Here is a 19,042-nt window from a genome sequence, read left to right on the forward strand (position 1 = left end):
GCTCTCTCCTCTGCATTTAACAGTGTAATTCCCATTGCACTCTTAATGCTACCACCCTTGCTTTTAATTCCAATGACGCTTGGTTTGAGTTTCCTACATGCTGAGTCATTCTTCCAAGAAGGCTTTATTTTTCAATTTCTTCACATTTCTCCATGCAGACATTTCAACTTAGCTTCCATGCACTTCCTATATCCTTCATTCCTCAGTGACATGTCTACATTCCTGAATTTCCTTGAACATTTTTGTACTTCTTTCATTGATCAGCTGAATGTTTCTTCTCTTATCCATGGTTTCTTCACATAACTTCAAGCTTGTGGAGAAAATAGGATCTAGATCTTCACTAGAAGAGGCAAGGCTATTAATAGAAGAGGCCATACCTGCGCAGTTTGAAACAACTGTAATTCCACCAACCTCTCCCTCTGAAATCAGTAAAATAATAAACTCACTGAAAAGTAAAAGCTCTTACGGAATTGATGGCATTTCCAGCAAAGTACTTAAAGCTTGTTCTCCACAGATAAGCAGGATTCTCAGCCACGTATGTAATAGCTCTTTGGAGCAGGGTGTTTTCCCTGATAGACTGAAATATGCCATTGTAAAACCATTGCATAAAAAGGGGGATACGTCGGATGTCAACAACTACCGCCCAATCTCTCTTCTGACAGCTCTATCAAAATTTTTTGAGAAAGTAATGTATTCAAGAGTAGCTTCCCATATTTGTAAAAATAAAGTACTAACAAAATGTCAGTTTGGTTTTCAGAAAGGCTTTTCAACAGAAAATGCTATATATGCTTTCACTGATCAAATATTAAATGCTCTGAATAACCGGACATCACCCATTGGTATTTTTTGTGATCTCTCAAAGGCCTTTGAATGTGTAAATCATGGAATTCTTTTAGATAAGCTAAATCATTATGGTTTGAGTGGGGCAGTGCACAAATGGTTTAATTCATACTTAACTGGAAGAATGCAGAAAGTTGAAATAAGTGGTTCGTGTAATGTTAAAACAGCTGATTCCTCAAACTGGGGTGCTATCAAGCATGGGGACCCACAGGGTTCGGTCTTAGGTCCTTTACTGTTCTTGATATACATTAATGACTTACCATTCCACATTGATGAAGATGCAAAGTTAGTTCTTTTTGCTGATGATACAAGCATAGTAATAACATCCAAAAACCAAGAACTAAGTGATGTAATTGTAAATGATGTTTTTTTACAAAATTATTAAGTGGTTCTCAGCAAACGGACTCTCTTTAAATTTTGATAAAAAACAGTATATACAGTTCTGTACAGTAAATGGCACAACTCCAGTAATAAATATAGAATTTGAACAGAAGTCTGTAGCTAAGGTAGAATTTTCAAAATTTTTAGGTGTGTCCATTGATGAGAGGTTAAACTGGAAGCAACACATTGATGGTCTGCTGAAACGTCTGAGTTCAGCTACGTATGCTATTAGGGTTATTGCAAATTTTGGTGATAAGAATCTCAGTAAATTAGCTTACTATGCCTACTTTCATTCACTGCTTTCGTATGGCATCATATTCTGGGGTAGAAAAGTATTCATTGCACAAAAACGTGTAATCAGAATAATTGCTGGAGCCCAGCCACGGTCATCCTGCAGACATCTATTTAAGGATCTAGGGATCCTCACAGTAACCTCACAGTATATATATTCCCTTATGAAATTTGTTGATAATAATCCAACCCAATTCAAAAGTAATAGCAGTGTGCATACCTATAACACCAGGAGAAAGGATGATCTTCGCTATGCAGGGTTAAATCTGACTTTGGTAGGTGCCCAAAGACTTTTGTGGCAGCATAATTGACCCCTTTCTGTGCCAAACATCATCAAAAGCCTGACAGATAGCCAACTAACATTTAAAAATAAATTAAAAGAATTTCTAGATGACAACTCCTACTCATTGGCTGAATTTTTAGATATAAACTAAGTAAAAAAACAAAAACTTAATCATTAATGTCATGCAATATTTTGTGTAATGTAATTTCTTGTACAGACATCTTTTATTAACCTGACACGTTCCACATCATTACGAAGTGTCGTATTCATGATCTATGGAACAAGCATTAATCTAATCTAATCATACAGCATTCTTTAGCACTTCCATATCCCACTGCTTTGTGTATCAATTCTTCCTGACTAGCCTCTAACTTCAGCCTACTCTTCATCACTACTAAATTTTGATCTCAACCGTATTTGCTCCTGGGTACACCTTACAATCTTGTACCCGAGTTTGGAATCTATGTCTGACCATGATGCAATTAACTGTAATCCACCTCCTCTTGTGACTTTCTTCACTATTACTAGCAGAAATTTAGTACAGGAGTCAATTAGTCGTCATTCTCTCTCATTCCTTGTCCCAAGCACATATTCACCTGAAACCTTTTCCCCTCCTCCTCCCACTGCAACTGCATTCCAATACCCCATGACTATTAGATTTTCATCATCTTTATGTACTGTATTACTCTTTCAACATCCTCATATACTTTGTCTCCATCTTCAGCATGTGACATTGGCATGAATACCTGAACTTTCATTGTTGTTCGTTTGCTCTGGATCCTGATAAGAGCAATCCTATCACTGAACTGTCCATGGTAACAGACACACTGCTCTACCTTTCTATTAATAACAAATCCCATTCCCATTATACCATTTTCTGCTGCTGTTGTTACCCTATACCCCTGTGACCAGAAATCCTCTTTCCATTTCACTTCACTGACTCTTACTATATCTAGACTGAGCTTTTGGATTTCCCTTTTCAGATTTTCTAGTTTCCCTACCACATTCAAGCTTCAGACATTCCATGCCCTAACTCTTAGAATGTTATCCTTCCATTGATTACTCAATCTCTTTCTCATGGCAACCTCCCCTTGGCAGTCCACTCCCAAGATCTGAATGGGGAGGGGGGGGGGGGGGGGGTTATTCCAGATTCATTTGCCAATGGAGAGATCATCATGGACACTTTTGAATTACAGGCCACTGTCCTGTGGATACACATTATGTGCATTTAATGAAGTCATTCCCTCTTCTTTGTGCATCTTCATGCCATTGATCTTTCCTGAAACTTCCACCTTTAGGGGCAGTTTACCAACCCAAGAGCAAGAGTGCCCTGAACCTGTCTGTTCCTCTGCCCTCTTTAACAAGGCCATTGGCAGAATGAGGATTTTTATGTTGGAAATCTTAAGCTCCAATGTTGATTATTAATCAAAATTCAAGTAATGGTAGATTTTGAACTCATACCAAGAATGTTTTCATTACTAATCATACATTACTCTTAGACCAATTGGTCTTTTAGGTGGCTTCATAATGGTGTGTTTACATGGAATGAACTGGGTCCTATGGTCCTACGTAACCTGTCATTGACAAAATGGTTATGTTTAGCTACTTGGAGGCCATTTGCCGCTATTCAAGGACTTCATGTTGCCAAACAACTATGTCATGTCACGTCATGGAGTAACATTTGCTCGTGACTGGTTTGAAGAACATTCTGGACAATTTGAGCAAATGGTTTGGCCACCCAGATCACCCAAAATGAATTTCATTGCACATGTATGTGGGAGGATCAAGAGCATTTCGTGCACAGAATCCTGAACAGGCACCCCTTTCGCAATTGAAAATTACTATAGAGGCACCATGGCTTAACATTTAAGCAGGGGATTTCCAGTGACTTGTTGAGTCCATACCACATCGAGTTGCTGTGTTCGTGGTCACACTGTTGATAGAACACTTCACCGATTCCATGGTATGGTGGCGGTTTCAGTGATTTTCTGCTTTCAGGAAGACTGCACATCTTTTCCGCTACTTCCTCATATCTGTTATAAAGCTGATGGAAGGAGCTAATCCAGCGTCCTGTCATGCGAAATTCAGGGAAAATTCCTAGCGGAATTCAAAGGAAGCAATAGGCCTAGTGTGCATCCAACTCAATTTCATAACCTTAAGGGCATCCCACTCCCACAGCGGAATCACGATAGCAGTTTGCTACCTGCCTGAGGACGAAGAAGGTATGTGATGGGTCGCTCATTGTACATTGTTTAACACGGAATAACTTTGCAACAGACTAAAAGAGGCACAGAAAGAACAATACTGTTTTCTGTGGTAGAATAAGGAGAAGTAAAATCTCGACTGAAAAAATGTCCTTTCCAGGAATTGGAACCGAACTGTCTTGGCGGTGGGATGCAACGAGCTGTAGGAGCTACCTCATTCCTTATCCAGTTGTCAAGGTTGCACGGTAGCGTGACCTGTTTAATTCTCTTGGTTATTTTTGTTGACGTTCAGCAGGATTTTCTCAGTCTAATGTTATGGGAATAAAGAAACTTTGAGTATCTCCTAGGTCTTTTCGCAACTCTACGAACAGTGTGGTTTTGATCATATGAATATGCGCTTTTAGATCGTTGAATCAAAAAGGAAACGGCATTCACGTTAACATAGTTATTTGAGAATGTTTTTCTCTAGGGGCGTGACACACACTGGCTCGCTGAATCATTTATATCAGAACTGACAGTTTCTGAATCTCGCAGCCCCTCGTTCCACCCTCTTGGAAGAATGTTTGCCGACGCTCTGACGTATCAACGAAACGGTTCTACAGTTCGTAACTGACGCCGTGTCTTAGAATTCTTGCTTTCTGTTACGGTTCATTAAACAAGCACCGTATGGATCACTTATTTACAGACTACCGGTTTCATTCTGCGTTGCAGATCGTCTTCTGGTCTATGTTGGAACAAAAAGGCAGTAACAATGATTTTACGTAAAGTGGTTTTGCAACTACTTGTCTCATGGCTAGTAGAAACAAGCCAATATTATTAAATCTTGCAAACCTGTCGCCTCAAAGTGATTGCAGGTTGTTAACAGTTGCTTAAAACTAACGCAAAAGGTGTGTTGTGGGGTAAAAACGTTCTTATTGTCAAATGACATGTGCGTAAGTCGGATGAGTGCATTAAGAGTCTAAAACCATTTCTGCATATATAATTAAATAAAAATTCAGCATGAATGATATATTACACAATAAAAGAGGAAACAACTGCTATAAACATGCTGACAGCAACTGTGCATCGTAGATTTTCGTTCTTAAGGAATGGCATTTTCATTCTGTTGAGTAGTGTGCATCGATTTTAGTTTGTAGAGTACTTGCTCGCGAAAGGCAAAAGTTACAGTTCGAGGCTCGGTCCAGCGCACAGTTTTAATCTGCCACGAAGTTTCATAACCATTCTTGTTTACTTGTTTTACAAGACAGTGTAAACGTACTTAACATATCTGAACTTCGAGAATTTGCCGTAATATTAACGAATGAGAATAGTTTTACTGAAGTGAGAGGAGAAAAACGGATCTGGTACGACAAAACCATAGAAAATCCAAACAAAAAGGAGTCGTTACGAAAGAAAGCTTTTTTAGCAAACGATTATTACAAATTAACGGAGGTCTGATGTGAGAATGGTCACTTAGTACCCTTGCCCACTATCCTTATTACTCTAGGCATTACTGCGAACCTGTAAGAATTAGAGCTTGCTTTGCGTCTGCACTGAAGGGATTGTTGGCCAGTCTAGGACATGTCCGAAACAACAGGCACCACGTACATATAAGAAAAATTTATCTTGACCGTCATCCACTGGCACTCCTGTGACAAAGATATACTGTGTATCTGAGATAGCATTATACATTATCAATGTGTTCACCCAAACTCTAGACGTCTTTATAACCAGGAAGGATGAGCAATGGTCTTTGACCATCACTTTCTGAGCCAAGCACAATGGAATCCAAGCAGTGTGCATATCTAAAATCCTTTCATGTAGCATCTAATAGACTCTTCTACATATGAAGGATGTGTAACTGTGACTAAAGATTAATGTCTTTATATTAACTGGAAATATCACAAAACACGGAAAATGTGGTACAGCTCTAAATTTCATTTCTTTATTAAGTCCTCTTCTTGCAGCCAACTGATTACACGTTAGCAAAGAAGCAATTTTGAATATACTGACCTGTCTATGGCGTCTACGAACATGGCGACGGTAGCGGAGGCGGCCACGATGCAGCCGATGAAGATGGCGGTGATGACGAATATGCCAGAGACCTCTAGCGGAGGCCCGTGAGCCTCGGGCCCGCGCGACGCCAAGGGGCAGAAGCGCGCGCCGCACACCTCCTTGGGTTGCGTCGCGTTGAGTGGCGACCGCGGCCACGCTGCTGCCCCTGACCAGCGCGGCGTCGGCGACGCCGGCGTCGTGGGCGCCACCGCTTCGCTAGCGTGGTCGTCCAAGGACAGCACTGCAGCAGAATAAGGTGGCCGCTTTACGTGTGTGAGAAGAGCAAAGCAGCATACTTGTCGCTTATCATTGGGTAAGTTATTCGTTTGTTTACTCCCTGTCCTGTACAAGTTGCAAGATGATTGGGACGAATGTATGGAGGATCAGTGTCCCTTCCGTAGCTGCACTGTCCGATCGAAAGTATCCAAACAAACTTACGGCATCCGGCATTGACCAATAGAAAGAAGTGGGCCTGCCAATTTATAAGGAGGCTGCGAGTACTGTGTCGTCAGTAGAGAACCAGCAACTGCAGAACTGTCTGGTCAGGAGACCTCAGAGACAGATCTTACTTGTCATTGGCTGCCTCCTGAGTAACAAATCCATCACAGACACTGTAACCCCTGGACAGCGAATGACTGGAAACTATTTGGAGCTATTAATCACACTATACCCTGTGCCAGACCGATAGGTTTGGGAATGGCGAGTGCCTGGAAATGGATACTGGCCTCATGTGTCGTGCAAACAGTACAGAAAAGAGGTGGCGTTATAGGGTGGAGACGTTTCTCGTAGTTAGGGTGTGGGTCACTTACTGCACTTAAGTAAGTAGTGTTTGCTACTCATCGTAGGGAAACTGTTCCGAGACTATCAGCGTGACTGTCAAAACACAATCTGCGAGGAAACAGTATGACAACAACATTAGTGAAATTGGCTAGCGTGTCGAGAGTGCCGACTAGAACCAAACGGAACAGCGTTGAGATGAAGTAGAACGTTGAATTGACTCTAGTCCCAACTTCTTATACCACATCTGATTTCGACTCTAGAGGAAGAATGGGCTGTTATTCTTCCACAGACATTCAGACACCCCATACTTGTGTCCACTAGTAGGTGTCTAGACACTTTGGATCATGTAGCGTGTGGTTGCCTCTGCAGTATCAATTATTTAAATTAACTGGTATTTCAGATTTCAGTAATTTGAAGGAAGAAGAAATGCTGAACTGTAGTAGAAGCTATTCAGAGACAAAAAAATTTTCTTAAAAGACTGATCACTTTGGAGGCTGCAGATGATGTGCAACTGGTTTTAAGTGGTCGAGTGGCACTAACACAAGCATCCATGATCACAATGTGAAGATTCCTGCTTTCTTGGAGTATCAACACTCACTAATGTGTCTTCAAGGAATGGCGTACCACTCTCAGACATGTAACATGGCGTAAGAACAGCAGTCTTATAAATATCCCAACTGACAGGAACCAGAGACTAATGTCCTACCCTCTGATGACGATCGTTTTCAAAACCGATAGGAATTGCTACAGACAGTGAATGCAGATCTATCTATAATATTTTCAGAGCTAACTTAGCTAGGGATCTGTATGCTATTAATACTAAGCTCCACGTCCTCAATCCGTAGCTCGTGGTCTCGCAGTAGCGCTCTCGCTTCCCGAGCTTGGTGTGCCGGGATAGATTTCTGGCGGGGTCAGGGATTTTCACCTGCCTCAAGATGACAGTGTGTGTTATTTCATCATAATTCATTACAGGGGCGAGATTGGACTGAAAAAAGGTTGGGAATTTGTATGGGCGCTGATAACCGCACAGTTGAGCGCCCCACAAACAACAACAACCACCACCACCACCGTCCTCAATGGGTCGAAGAACACTAATTGGGCAGTAGGTGACTGGAGGCAAGTAATGTCATTCGGCGATTTAAGTTTTGACCTCTTCAAGAGAAGGTGCTGAACAACCCACAGTATTTGGAGGGGTATTTCAAGCCAGAGGTGGTTCTGAAATGTATTTGGGTGCTTTTTGTACTACGAGTGGAGCCTACTTATTTTACCATTAACAGTCATTACAATTTATGTCAACATCCGCGGTTACCGAAGGTTACATTTTCTCTTAAATTTTCATGATGCGCCTGCCGTAAACAAAGCGTTTTCCAAGGTAACAGTCGTGTTCACAGGGCCATCTGCACACATTCTCAGCTTAATGAACACTATCTTGTCACATCGAGAAATGACCCACAAAATCAGCCAGTCACTCTCATTGAAATTATCTGGCAATGTTTGAGATATAGAAAGACAGGTAAAATGTAGTAACAAAATATCCATCAGGTTACCTTCCATTCAGAAGGCTGCTGTACGCAGCGACTGTTATACTGACTTGTAAATAATATATTTCAGTTATCAGTCGCCCTTTTTAAATTTTATTGGCAGATTAGATTTCAGCTAGAAACTAGCCATTCTCAATGCTCTATCATCTTTCATCAATGCATGTAATGCCTGTTGGTTGGGCTTCATCCGCAATTCATTGAATATTGTGGTATTCAATGAACTGTGGAAGAAGCCCGACCAACAGGCATTACATGCATTGATAAAAAATGATAGTGCATTGAGAATGGCTGGTTTCTAGCTGAAATCTAGATCTGACAAAATTTAGAAAGGGTGACTGATAGCTGAAATACATTATTTACAACAAAATATCCGTGAAATTTGGTAGCTCTATGGAAGCTGATCCTCGAGTGGCTTCAGCTTGATATGGCTTACCTGAAATAACTTAGATCTTCATTCTTGCCGAGCTCAAGCTCTTACCTAGGCTAGAGGTAGTGTTTCACACGATTTCACCTGACAGCGATAGAACAAATTTATAGGAACATGTAACGGTTACTATGTGTTATATTTTGATTAATGTGTAGCTGTTCAATATTCTTATGCATTTATTTATAGAAATACCTGTCGTTTCAACCCTAGCAGAAACACGTAATTAAGTTACTTTGCAATGTTTCTATTTTACAAGATACTGTTTTTACAATTTTTTTCGAAACTTTTAATTCTCAGCCTACCCAAAAAATGTCACCTTTAGCCACTGCTTCTTTATGCAGTTTTGTAATATTTCAGTTTGCCCTTAATTTCTGTTGGTAACTGTCACGATCAGTGAGATGTAATGAGATGCTATCACAGGCCATACTGTGCCCTGACGTGATTCAATATGTAGAAATAGACGCAGGGTGACTTGTTTTCTTCTTTCGGCACGAATGGGAATGAGTTAACAATAGACGAAGTGAAACAAAGGTACAGAAGTGGAATCAAAATGAAGTCCTCTTAAATAAGGTTAAGGGACGGGTTGAGAAACCAATTAAAATTTTCTTCATTATTTGTATGTAAGCTACTACGTTTCACGCTGAGTGTGGGTAACTTTTGCCATTGGAGAGAGGCGCGCTCTAGGAATGATAATGAATTATGGGTAGCGCAAACAGCGTGAATTATGGTTTGTGAGCAAAAATTACAGCTGTGACAGAGCAGCTTACTGATAACAGACATATTGAAAGTACTGTTTGTAAGGAAAGTGAATATATGACGACTGATTGGGTCGTTACTCTGATTTAGTCTTCGGATTTGATATTTAGAAACAATCATGTGTGTGGATACGGAAAAGTGATCCATTATGATAAATACACACATCAAAAAAGTTATCACCCCTGTTCCCAGAACTTCTGACGACAGACGTTGACTGTGGACATTTTATCACAGAGAGAATCCCTTTGACTGTTCTGAGATGTCACTAAACCCACCCAAAGATGTAAACAACCATGCCTGAGTAGCGCATGTTAGAGGGGGGTCCGACAGCCCATCAGTTCCAGTCATTCCATCAGGAAGGAGGTACACAGCTCGTGTTGTCTGTAGTTCAACCATGCCGCAGTTCAATCGCATCCGCAATTTTACTTCGTGCCAGGAAAGGCTCTCAACAAGGAAGTGTCCAGGCGTCTCGGACTGAACCAAAACGATGTTGTTCATACATGGAGGAGATACAGAGACAGGAACTGTCTATGACATGCCTCGATCAAGCCGCCCAAGGGATACTACTGCAGTGAATGACCGCTACCTATGGATTATGGCCCGGAGGAATCCTGACAGCGACGCCACCATGTTGAATAATGCTTTTCGTGCAATCACAGGAAGTCGTGTTACGACGAACTGTGCGCAATAGGCTGCTTGATGCGCAACTTCACTCCCGACGTCCACTGTGAGGTCCATCTTTGCAACCACGACACCATGCAGCGCGGTACAGATGGCCCAACAACATTCCGAATGGACCGCTCAGGATTGGCATCAAGTCCTCTTCACCAGTTTTTGCCGCATATGCCTTCATCCGGACCATCGTCAGAGACGTGTTTGGAGGCAACCTGGTCAGGATGAACGCCTTAGACACACTGTCCAGCGAGTGCAGCAAGGTGGAGGTTCTCTGCTGTTTCGGGGTGGCATTATGCGAGGCCGACGTATGCCGCTGGTGCTGATGGAAGGCACCGTAACGGCTGTGCTATACGTGAATGCCATCCTCCGACCGATAGCGCAACCATATCAGCAGCATATTGGCGAGGCATACTCAGATTGAACGAGTTACAGTTTCTACATAACATTAAGGACATATAGCCTATTATGCAGTATTGATGTTAAAGAAAAAATAGATATTATAACAGTAGTACAATGATAATTATAACAATAAAAATAATTATAACAATCAATAATAAAATAGTAATATAATAATAATAATAATAATAATAATAATAATAATAATAATATAATATAAATATAACAATAATAATAATATAATAATATAATAATAATGACTATGTATATGAAAGTAAACACTTTTCTTTTCTGAATGTCAGTCCCATTGTTAGTTGGGAATTTTCTCGTTATGTTCTTGCAGCTTGTGAGTTATTCTCATCGAGCTGAGACGTAAGACGATAGAACGGGGTGAAAGAGATATATAAGAGGTAGATAGGTTAGAGGAAGAGAAATAGAACGGTAAAATTCGAAGCTGTGATGGAGGGGAGAAAGAAAGAAATGGGAGGGGCACAACAATGGTGGCTATGCCGTCCCTAATAAGTAAGTTTTGAGTTCCTCTTGAATGTTGACAGAATCAAAACTAATCCCCCGAAGTCGGCTTCTACTAGTTTTTCCATTCGTCTGTAAACAATTCGCGTTAGTATTTTGCAGCTGTGGCTTATTAAACTGATAGTTCCGTAATTTTCACATCTGTCAACACCTGCTTTCTTTTCCTTTAGAATATAAAATTTATTCCTCGTGTTTTACTTGGAAAGATTGAAGCTGAGTTTTGTAGTATGTTAATCTACACTGTAGAGTCAAAGAAACTAATACCGCGTAGGGCCGCCGCAATCACGTAGAAGTGTCGCAACACGAAGTAGCGTGGACACGACTGACTAAAGTAGTGTTGGAGGGAACTCACATCATGAATCCTGCAGGGCTGCCCATAAATCCACATGAATACGAGGGGGCGTAGATTTCTTCTGGACAGTACGTTGCAAGGCATTCCAGATACGCTCAATAATGTTCATATCTGGGGAGTGTGGCGGCCAGCGAAAGTGTTTAAACTCAGTTTTCCTGGAGTCACTCAGTAGCAATTTTGTATGTGTGGAGTGTCCTGCAAGAATTGCCCAAGTCCATTGGAATGCACAAAGGGCGCTAATGGATGCAGGTGACTAGACAAGATGTTCACGTACGTGTCACCTATTAGAGTGGTAGTAGGAGGCCCATATCACTCCAACTGCATAGCTTCACTCCTTCACGGAAGCTCCACCAGCTTAAACAGTCCCCTGCTGACTTGCAGGGTCCATGGATTCATGACGTTGTCTCCATACTCTTACAGCAATCCGCTCGATACAATTTTAAATGAGACTAGTCCGACCAGGCAACATTTTCCCAGTCAAACAGTCTAATGTCGGTGCTGACGGGCCCAGGAGAGGCGTAAAGCTCTTTATCATGCGGTCATCTCGGGTACACGAGTGGACCTTCGGCTCCTAAAGCCCATGTAGATGTTTCGTTGAATGGCTCGCTCGCTAGCACTTGTTGATGGCCCAGCACTGAAATCTGCAACAATTTGCGGAAGGGTTGCACTTCTGTCATGTTCAACGATTATCTTCAGTCATCGTTAGTACTGTTCTTGCAGGATCTTTTTCCAGCCGCAGCGACGTCTGAGAATTTCTGATACGGTGCATTCGGGAAATGGTCGCACGGGAAAATCCTCGTTACTACCTCGGAGATGCTGTTTACCGTCGCTCGTGCGCCGCCTGTAATACCATCTTCAAACTCACATAATATTTATATCGTGCAATTGTAGCAGCAGTAACCTATCTAACAACTTCGGCAGACAACTGTCTTACATAGGCGTTGCCAACCACAGCTTAGTATTCAGCCTGTTTACAGATCTGGGTGTTTAAATATGCATGGGTGTCCCAGTTTCTTTGTCGCTTCAGTTTACTAACCCTTTGTTTTATTCAGAGACAACATTTCGTAAGTTATTGTTTCTTGGCTACATTTTGTACTGCTATCGGTTTTTGGATTTTTATAGCGGTATCTGTACTTTCAATTGAACTACAGAGGTAGCGACGTTTTCGATACTGTTTCGTTAGTTCTTTTTTTTAAATGTTTATTGGTTACTTTGGATTTTTGTACTGCTATGTTTTTGGTTTGTATTGTCTTCAAAGCGAAGTAAATAAGTAACGTGAGTTTCGCGATACCATTTACAGTTGGTTTCCGTTGAGTTTGTGTTTGCATCAATGAAATCAAACATTGTTTCTTACATTTTTGTTAGTTTAAAATTGCATATTTTACTGTTAGCGTGATTTCGCGGTTATTTTAGATCATAGTTTGTCCCCAAGCAAAGCATCCATTTTCCTTTGGTTGTTTCGTTAGCTTCAGTATTTGCTACCAATTCTTAAGATTCTTTTTTTGATGTCTATATTTTCGCACCATGCTTGGGGTGATGTATGATCGTGATACATTAAAGCTGACGGATAGAATCTTAGGTCTCCCATTTATCCGTCTGTTCTTACTGCACCCATGTTCATAAATTAAGGATAATGCTGATACATGGTGAAACAACTCTGGTGGGAGATTTGCGGGTTTAACTCAACTAGGGTATGACCATGTGGTGCATTTGACCTGCGGTCGTCGCACGGTGGTGCTGGCAGCAGTCCACGTACGCAGAGGTGTGTTGGTGCATGTCAGAGTACGGTGCAGCGAGTAAGTGTGCAGACGTTTTCAGACGTGCTAATGGTGACTGTGTTGAAAATGGCTCAAAGAACACATTGATAACGTTATGATGGGTAGAATACTAGAGCGAATGGAGGCTAGTCAAACATAGCAAGTCGTAGCATGGGCACTCCTTGTGCCACGAAGTGTGATGTCAAGATTGTGGCAACGATTCTAGCAGACAGAAAACGTGTCCAGACGCTACAGTGCTGGACATCCAGTGTAAAATACCATAAGAAGACGAATGTCTCACCATCAGTGCCTGCAGACGGCCACGGAGTACTGCTGATGGCCTTGCTCGGGACCTTAACGCAGCCACTGGAACAGTTGTCGCCAGACACACAGTCTACAGACGACTGAACAGGCATGGTTTATTCGCCCGGAGACCTGCAAGGTGCATTGCACTGACCCCTGGTCGTAAGAGCCCGTAAAGCCTGGTGTCAAGAACACAGTAAATGGTCATTGGAACAGTGGTCACAGGTTATGTTCACGGACGAGTCCAGGTATAGTTTGAACAGTGATTCTCATCGGGGTTTCATCTGGCATGAACCAGGAACCAGACACCAACCCCTTAATGTCTTTGAAAGGGATCTGTATGGAGGTCGTGGTTTGATGGTGTGAGTTGGGACTATGATTGGTGCACGTTCACCCTGCATGTCTAACACAGGAACTGTAATACGTCAGGTGTATCGGGACGTCATTTTGCAGCAGTATGTCCAACTTTTCAAGGGTGCAGTGGGTCCCACCTACTTACTGGTGGATGACAACGCACGGCTCCACCGAGCTGGCATCGTGGAGTAGCAGCTTTAAACAGAAGATACCAGGCGAATGGAGTGGCCTGCCTGTTCTCCAGACGTAAACCCCATCGAGCACGTCTGGGATGGTCTCGGTTGACGTACCGCTGCCCGTCTTCAAACCCCTACGACACCTCAGGAACTCCAACATGCTCTGGTGCAAGAATGGGAGGAGATACCCCAGCAGCTGTTCGACCACCTGATCCAGAGTACGCCGACCCGCTGTGCGGCCTGTGTAGGTGTGCATGGTAATCATACCCCACATTGATGTCAGGGTACATGCGCGGAAAACAGTGGCGTTTCGTAGCACATGTGTTCGGGACTGTTTTCTAAACTTCTCACCAATACCGTGGACTTGCAGATCTGTGTCGTGTGTGTTCCCTATGTGCCTATGCTATTAGCGCCAGTTTTGTTTAGTGCCATGTTGTGTGGCACCATATTCTGCAGTTACCCTTAATTTATGAGCATGAGTGTAGAATGGACTTCTGGCATAAAACTTCGTGACCTGACTGACCCAGTCATCGGCTTCCTATCGAACTTGCAGAAATAATTAACCTTGGCCTTACAGCGTTCAACTGAAACGTGATAAACAAGATGGCAGCTATAAAAGTGGCGGGGGAGGCATGAAAGGGAAGCAGCGGCTGGGAAGGGAGTGAGACAGGTTTGTAGCCTCTGCCCGATGTTCAGTCTGTGTATTGAGCAGTAAAAGAAACAAAAGAAAAATTCAGAGTAGGAATTAAAATCCTTGGAGAAAAAATAAAAACTTCGAGGTTCACAGATGACATTGTAATTCTGTCAGAGACAGCAAAGGACTTGGAAGAGCAGTTGAACGGAACGGACAGTGTCTCTAGAGGAGGATATAAGATGAACATCAGCAAAAGCAAAAGAGGATAATGGAATGTAGTCGAGTTAACTTGGGTGATGCTGAGGGAATTAGATTAGGAAATGACACACTTAAAGTAGTAAAGGAGTTTTGTTATTTAGGGAGCAAAATAACTGATGATGTCGAAGTAGAGAGGATATAAAATGTAGACTGGCGATGGGAAGGAAAGCGTTTCTGAAGAAGAGAAATTTGTTAACATCGAGTATAGATTAAAGTGTAAGGAAGTCGTTTCGGAAAGTATTAGTATGGGGTGTAGCCATGTATGGAAGTGAAACGTGGACGATAAATAGTTTGGACAAGAAGAGAATAGAAGCTTTCGAAATGTGGTGCTACAGAAGAATGCTGAAGATTAGATGGGTAGATCACATAACTAATGAGGTGGTATTGAATAGAAATGGGGAGAAGAGGAGTTTGCGGCACAACTTGACAAGAAGAAGGGACCGGTTGGTAGGACATGTTGTGAGGCATCAAGCGATCACAAATTTAGCGTTGGAGGGCAGCGTGGACGGTGAAAATCGTAGAGGGAGACCAGGAGATGAATACACTAAGCAGATTCAGAAGGATGTCGGTTGCAGTAGGTACAGGGAGATGATGAAGCTTGCACAGGATTGAGTAGCATGGAGAACTGCATCAAACTAGTCTCAGGACTGAAGACCACAAGAACAACAAAAAGGAAAATAAATTTGTAACTAAATTTAACTGCACAAAATTGAAATCAAGGAAAATACATTTATAACTAAAGCGACCTTATAAAATTGAGATCACTTCACTATTTTCGCTCGTCACTAGAGTAACCAAAGAATGTTTAACGCTGACAGGTGGTTTCGTAAGCCGAAGCTGACCCAGACAGACGTTACTGTACCTGGGAATCCTTACACATGGCACCATTACAGTGAACGTCAGTATTACAGAGAATGCGAGGGCACTGACCTGCAGAGGAGATGAGGTTCCCCCAGACCTGGCTCATCTGGTACAGCATGTAGAAGGCGCCGAAACTGCGCACCATGAGCGCGTCGCGGCGGCCCGGCGCCGGCGGGGTGGCGTCTGCGTAGTGGCCGGTGACGTGGCTGAGGTAGGTGCTCTGCGCACACCACAGCGGGCCCGCGCTCAGGCCGGCCAGCAGGCCGCCCGGCACCAGCGTCCAGAACGACGGCCAGAACTGCGCCGCCATGTACGGCACGTAGCCCAAGATGCCCGCCGCCATCGTCCACTTACAGCCCAGCCACCTGTCCGGGCACAGCCACATACTCCTCATCAAGTCTGTTATGTACCAAAGGCTGGGAGTTTGTTTTGTTTTAAGGCGCAAAAAAAAAACAGCTGGGGTCATACGCGGCCAAGTCACGCTATAGACTACAAAGACAGAGGAGTCAGAAACGATTATGCATCAGTCCCAATCGACATAATGAAATACAGCCAAAAATCAGGCACGTGGAAGAAGGGCTAAAACAAGTCACCATACAGAAACGGAGGTACAAAACTAAAAATGAAATGGCTTTCGTCATATTGTTTTGGCGGATAAGATGTGAAACGCGATCGACAGCCTGCACGTCATTTACTACAACGGCCAATAACTCAGACGACAAACCCAACTTGGAATGTGAAAGGTTAAAAAGTGGGAAATCCGTCAGGAAGTAGCAGACGGTTAAAACTTGGGCGCAATATGTACTAGGTGGTGCGGGGAGCGCCACTTATCAAATGACGATGGCTAAAAAGGCAGTGCCCAATACGCAGCTTACTTAACATGACGATCTCGCTGCGGGAGAGGCTTAATAGGCCGGAGCTTATTCCCGTGATGTGACGACTGTTGGCGATGCCAAAGGGACACCACCTCCTGACAGACGGCAACAAAGAGCTCATCAGAGGGAATGCAGGTACTCGTGGGCTGATGCACGAGGACTGCAGCCTTGGCAGCAGCGTCAACAGCATCCTTTCCGGCCAGACTGACATGACCAGGACTCCACAGAAACATCACACTGGCTCCACCAAGACTGAACAGTGGACAGTTTTCCTGGACCCAGTGCACTAAGAGATGGGGATGGGCAGTGTACAGCACACAGACTGAAGGGCACTGAGTGAGTCTGAGCAGAGGACAGAATCGAAAAGGCTGTGTCGCCGGATGTACTCCGTGCCTTGGTACACAGCAAGGTGATTGCCTGTAAATACTGAGTAGTGTGCCAGAAGCTGTCAGTGACAAAGGCACATTGGGATGAACAGAGCACGATCTATGTCCCTCATTGTAAAGGCGTCATTGAAGTACTCAAGATTCACCTAGGCCGCCTCTGCTCGTTTCCGATGGAGGAAAGAGCGCGGAATTGCCGCAAAATGGTGGCTCCAGGTGTTGTAGATAGCAATAGAGTCCACGAGGACAAGATATGCTACTGTCAGGCCGGAAATGGGGAATGGGTCTTGGTCCCAGAGCCGTTGAAGTTCGGCCCTACACAACAGAGGAAGGAGCGTGACTGTTGGAAGACCTAGCGAATGAATTTCTGTCTTGTGCACGAATTGCATCGCGGCATGCCTCAGTCCACAAAGCGATTGGGAGACTGACGTGGTGAAGAAGTGCCAGGAATGAACCGTCCTGCAGCAGGAAGGACAATGTGAGAGATTGTACCTGGTCATCAGAACTGGGGAACTCTTGTTCTTTCCACGTCGCCAGAGAGAAGGTGCGAGTCAGCCTTAGTAAGCTGCCATTTCAGCGTGCAAACGTATGGGGGTAGGAGTCAGGAAACGGATAGAACACAGGAAATGGTCGCTTGAGTAGGTGTCGGAAAGAACGGACCATTCAAGATGATTGGCAACCTGAGCAGTGCGAAAGTATAGGTCCAAATGGGAATAGGTGTGCGAGGAGTCAGAAAGGAAAGTGGGCGCTCTAGTGATAAAGGAGGTTAAGTTGGTTGAGAAGGTCAGCCAAGAGGTCAGCTCTCTGACAGGCCCTGGGAGAGCCCAAGTGGATGACGTGCATTGAAGTCACACAGTTGCAAAAAATGGGAGAGGTAGCTGCCGAGTAAGCTGAATGAAGTCTGCCCTGGTGACATCGAATGACTGAGGGACATAAATGATACAGAGGGAAAACGTCAGGTGGGGAAGGAAAAGGATAAGTGCAACAGTTTGAAGGCTGGCGTCAGGCAGATGGGTTGACTATAAATGTCATCCCATATGAGCAGCATGTGGTGGAACGCCTACCTCAGGGGAAAGGTCAGAACGAATTGGTAGGAAATGTACAAGCCCAAAGCGGCCATAAGGGCGGAATTTAGTTTCCTGAAGGCAGAGTACAGGGGATGGTATGATACTAAAAGCAACTGTAAACCCTTTTTGCGACTGGAGGCCACAAACGCTCCATTAGATGACAGTCAAGAGGAGGAAGAGGTGTAGGGGTGTCAACTCAGGGGCCGCCAGGTGACAGCCATTGTAGATAGTCTACTACAGACACAGAAGCAGGAGGATCGTGCTCCACGGGGTCCACAGAAGCATCGGCTTGCTTGTGCAGTTGGTCGGTGGACTCCAACACTGAAAAACGGTTGATGGTACGCAACAGCGACATGGAGGCCGCCGTGGTAAGGTATCACACGGCGACACCGTCGAACAGGATCTTCGAGTTGGCGAAGGAGAAGACTGGTTACCTTTGGTGGACTTCTTTGAGCCTTTCTGATTAGAGGAAGACTTGGGTGTTTGCTGAAGGGACAGAGGACATCTTCCAGGGCGTTAACCTGTCCTTCCCGGCTTACTGGTTGTGTAGTTGGTGGCTTCGCCCCTTGAAGCAAGAGTCTGACAGCTGGACAGGGGGATGGTGATGCTACATTGACACTAGGCGATTTCACAACCTCAGAGCTCAACTGGAGGTCGCACGTCTGTGTAGCCATCTCCTTATGGAGTGAAGGGTAACAGGAACAGAACTATGGGTGCCAGACGGGAGAATGCAGGGTTTGCGACTAACCAGTAACTTGCGAGCTACTGGGTAAAGCCCTTTTTCCTTTACCTGGACAGCCGGATCATCAAGATATATGGGACAATACCGAGGAGGCGGCGGCATGGCCGCCATTGTAGTTAATCCATTGGGGAGAAGGTAGTG

At 43.7% G+C, this 19,042-nt stretch overlaps 1 protein-coding gene across 1 annotated transcript in view; it reads right to left on the reverse strand.

Annotated features, from left to right (window-relative positions):
* LOC126354717 (UNC93-like protein) overlaps positions 1 to 19,042 on the reverse strand; it is a 74,406-nt gene that overhangs the window by 16,018 nt on the left and 39,346 nt on the right. Inside the window, exons 2-3 of the mRNA XM_050004567.1 lie at positions 15,904 to 16,199; positions 5,992 to 6,274 (exon numbers count right to left, since the gene is read on the reverse strand). Coding sequence (XP_049860524.1) covers positions 5,992 to 6,274; positions 15,904 to 16,199 — 579 coding nt within the window. The remainder of the gene's footprint in view (positions 1 to 5,991; positions 6,275 to 15,903; positions 16,200 to 19,042) is intronic.

The sequence above is a fragment of the Schistocerca gregaria genome, chromosome 3 (genome assembly GCF_023897955.1).
Source record: "Schistocerca gregaria isolate iqSchGreg1 chromosome 3, iqSchGreg1.2, whole genome shotgun sequence".
Taxonomy (NCBI): domain Eukaryota; kingdom Metazoa; phylum Arthropoda; class Insecta; order Orthoptera; family Acrididae; genus Schistocerca; species Schistocerca gregaria.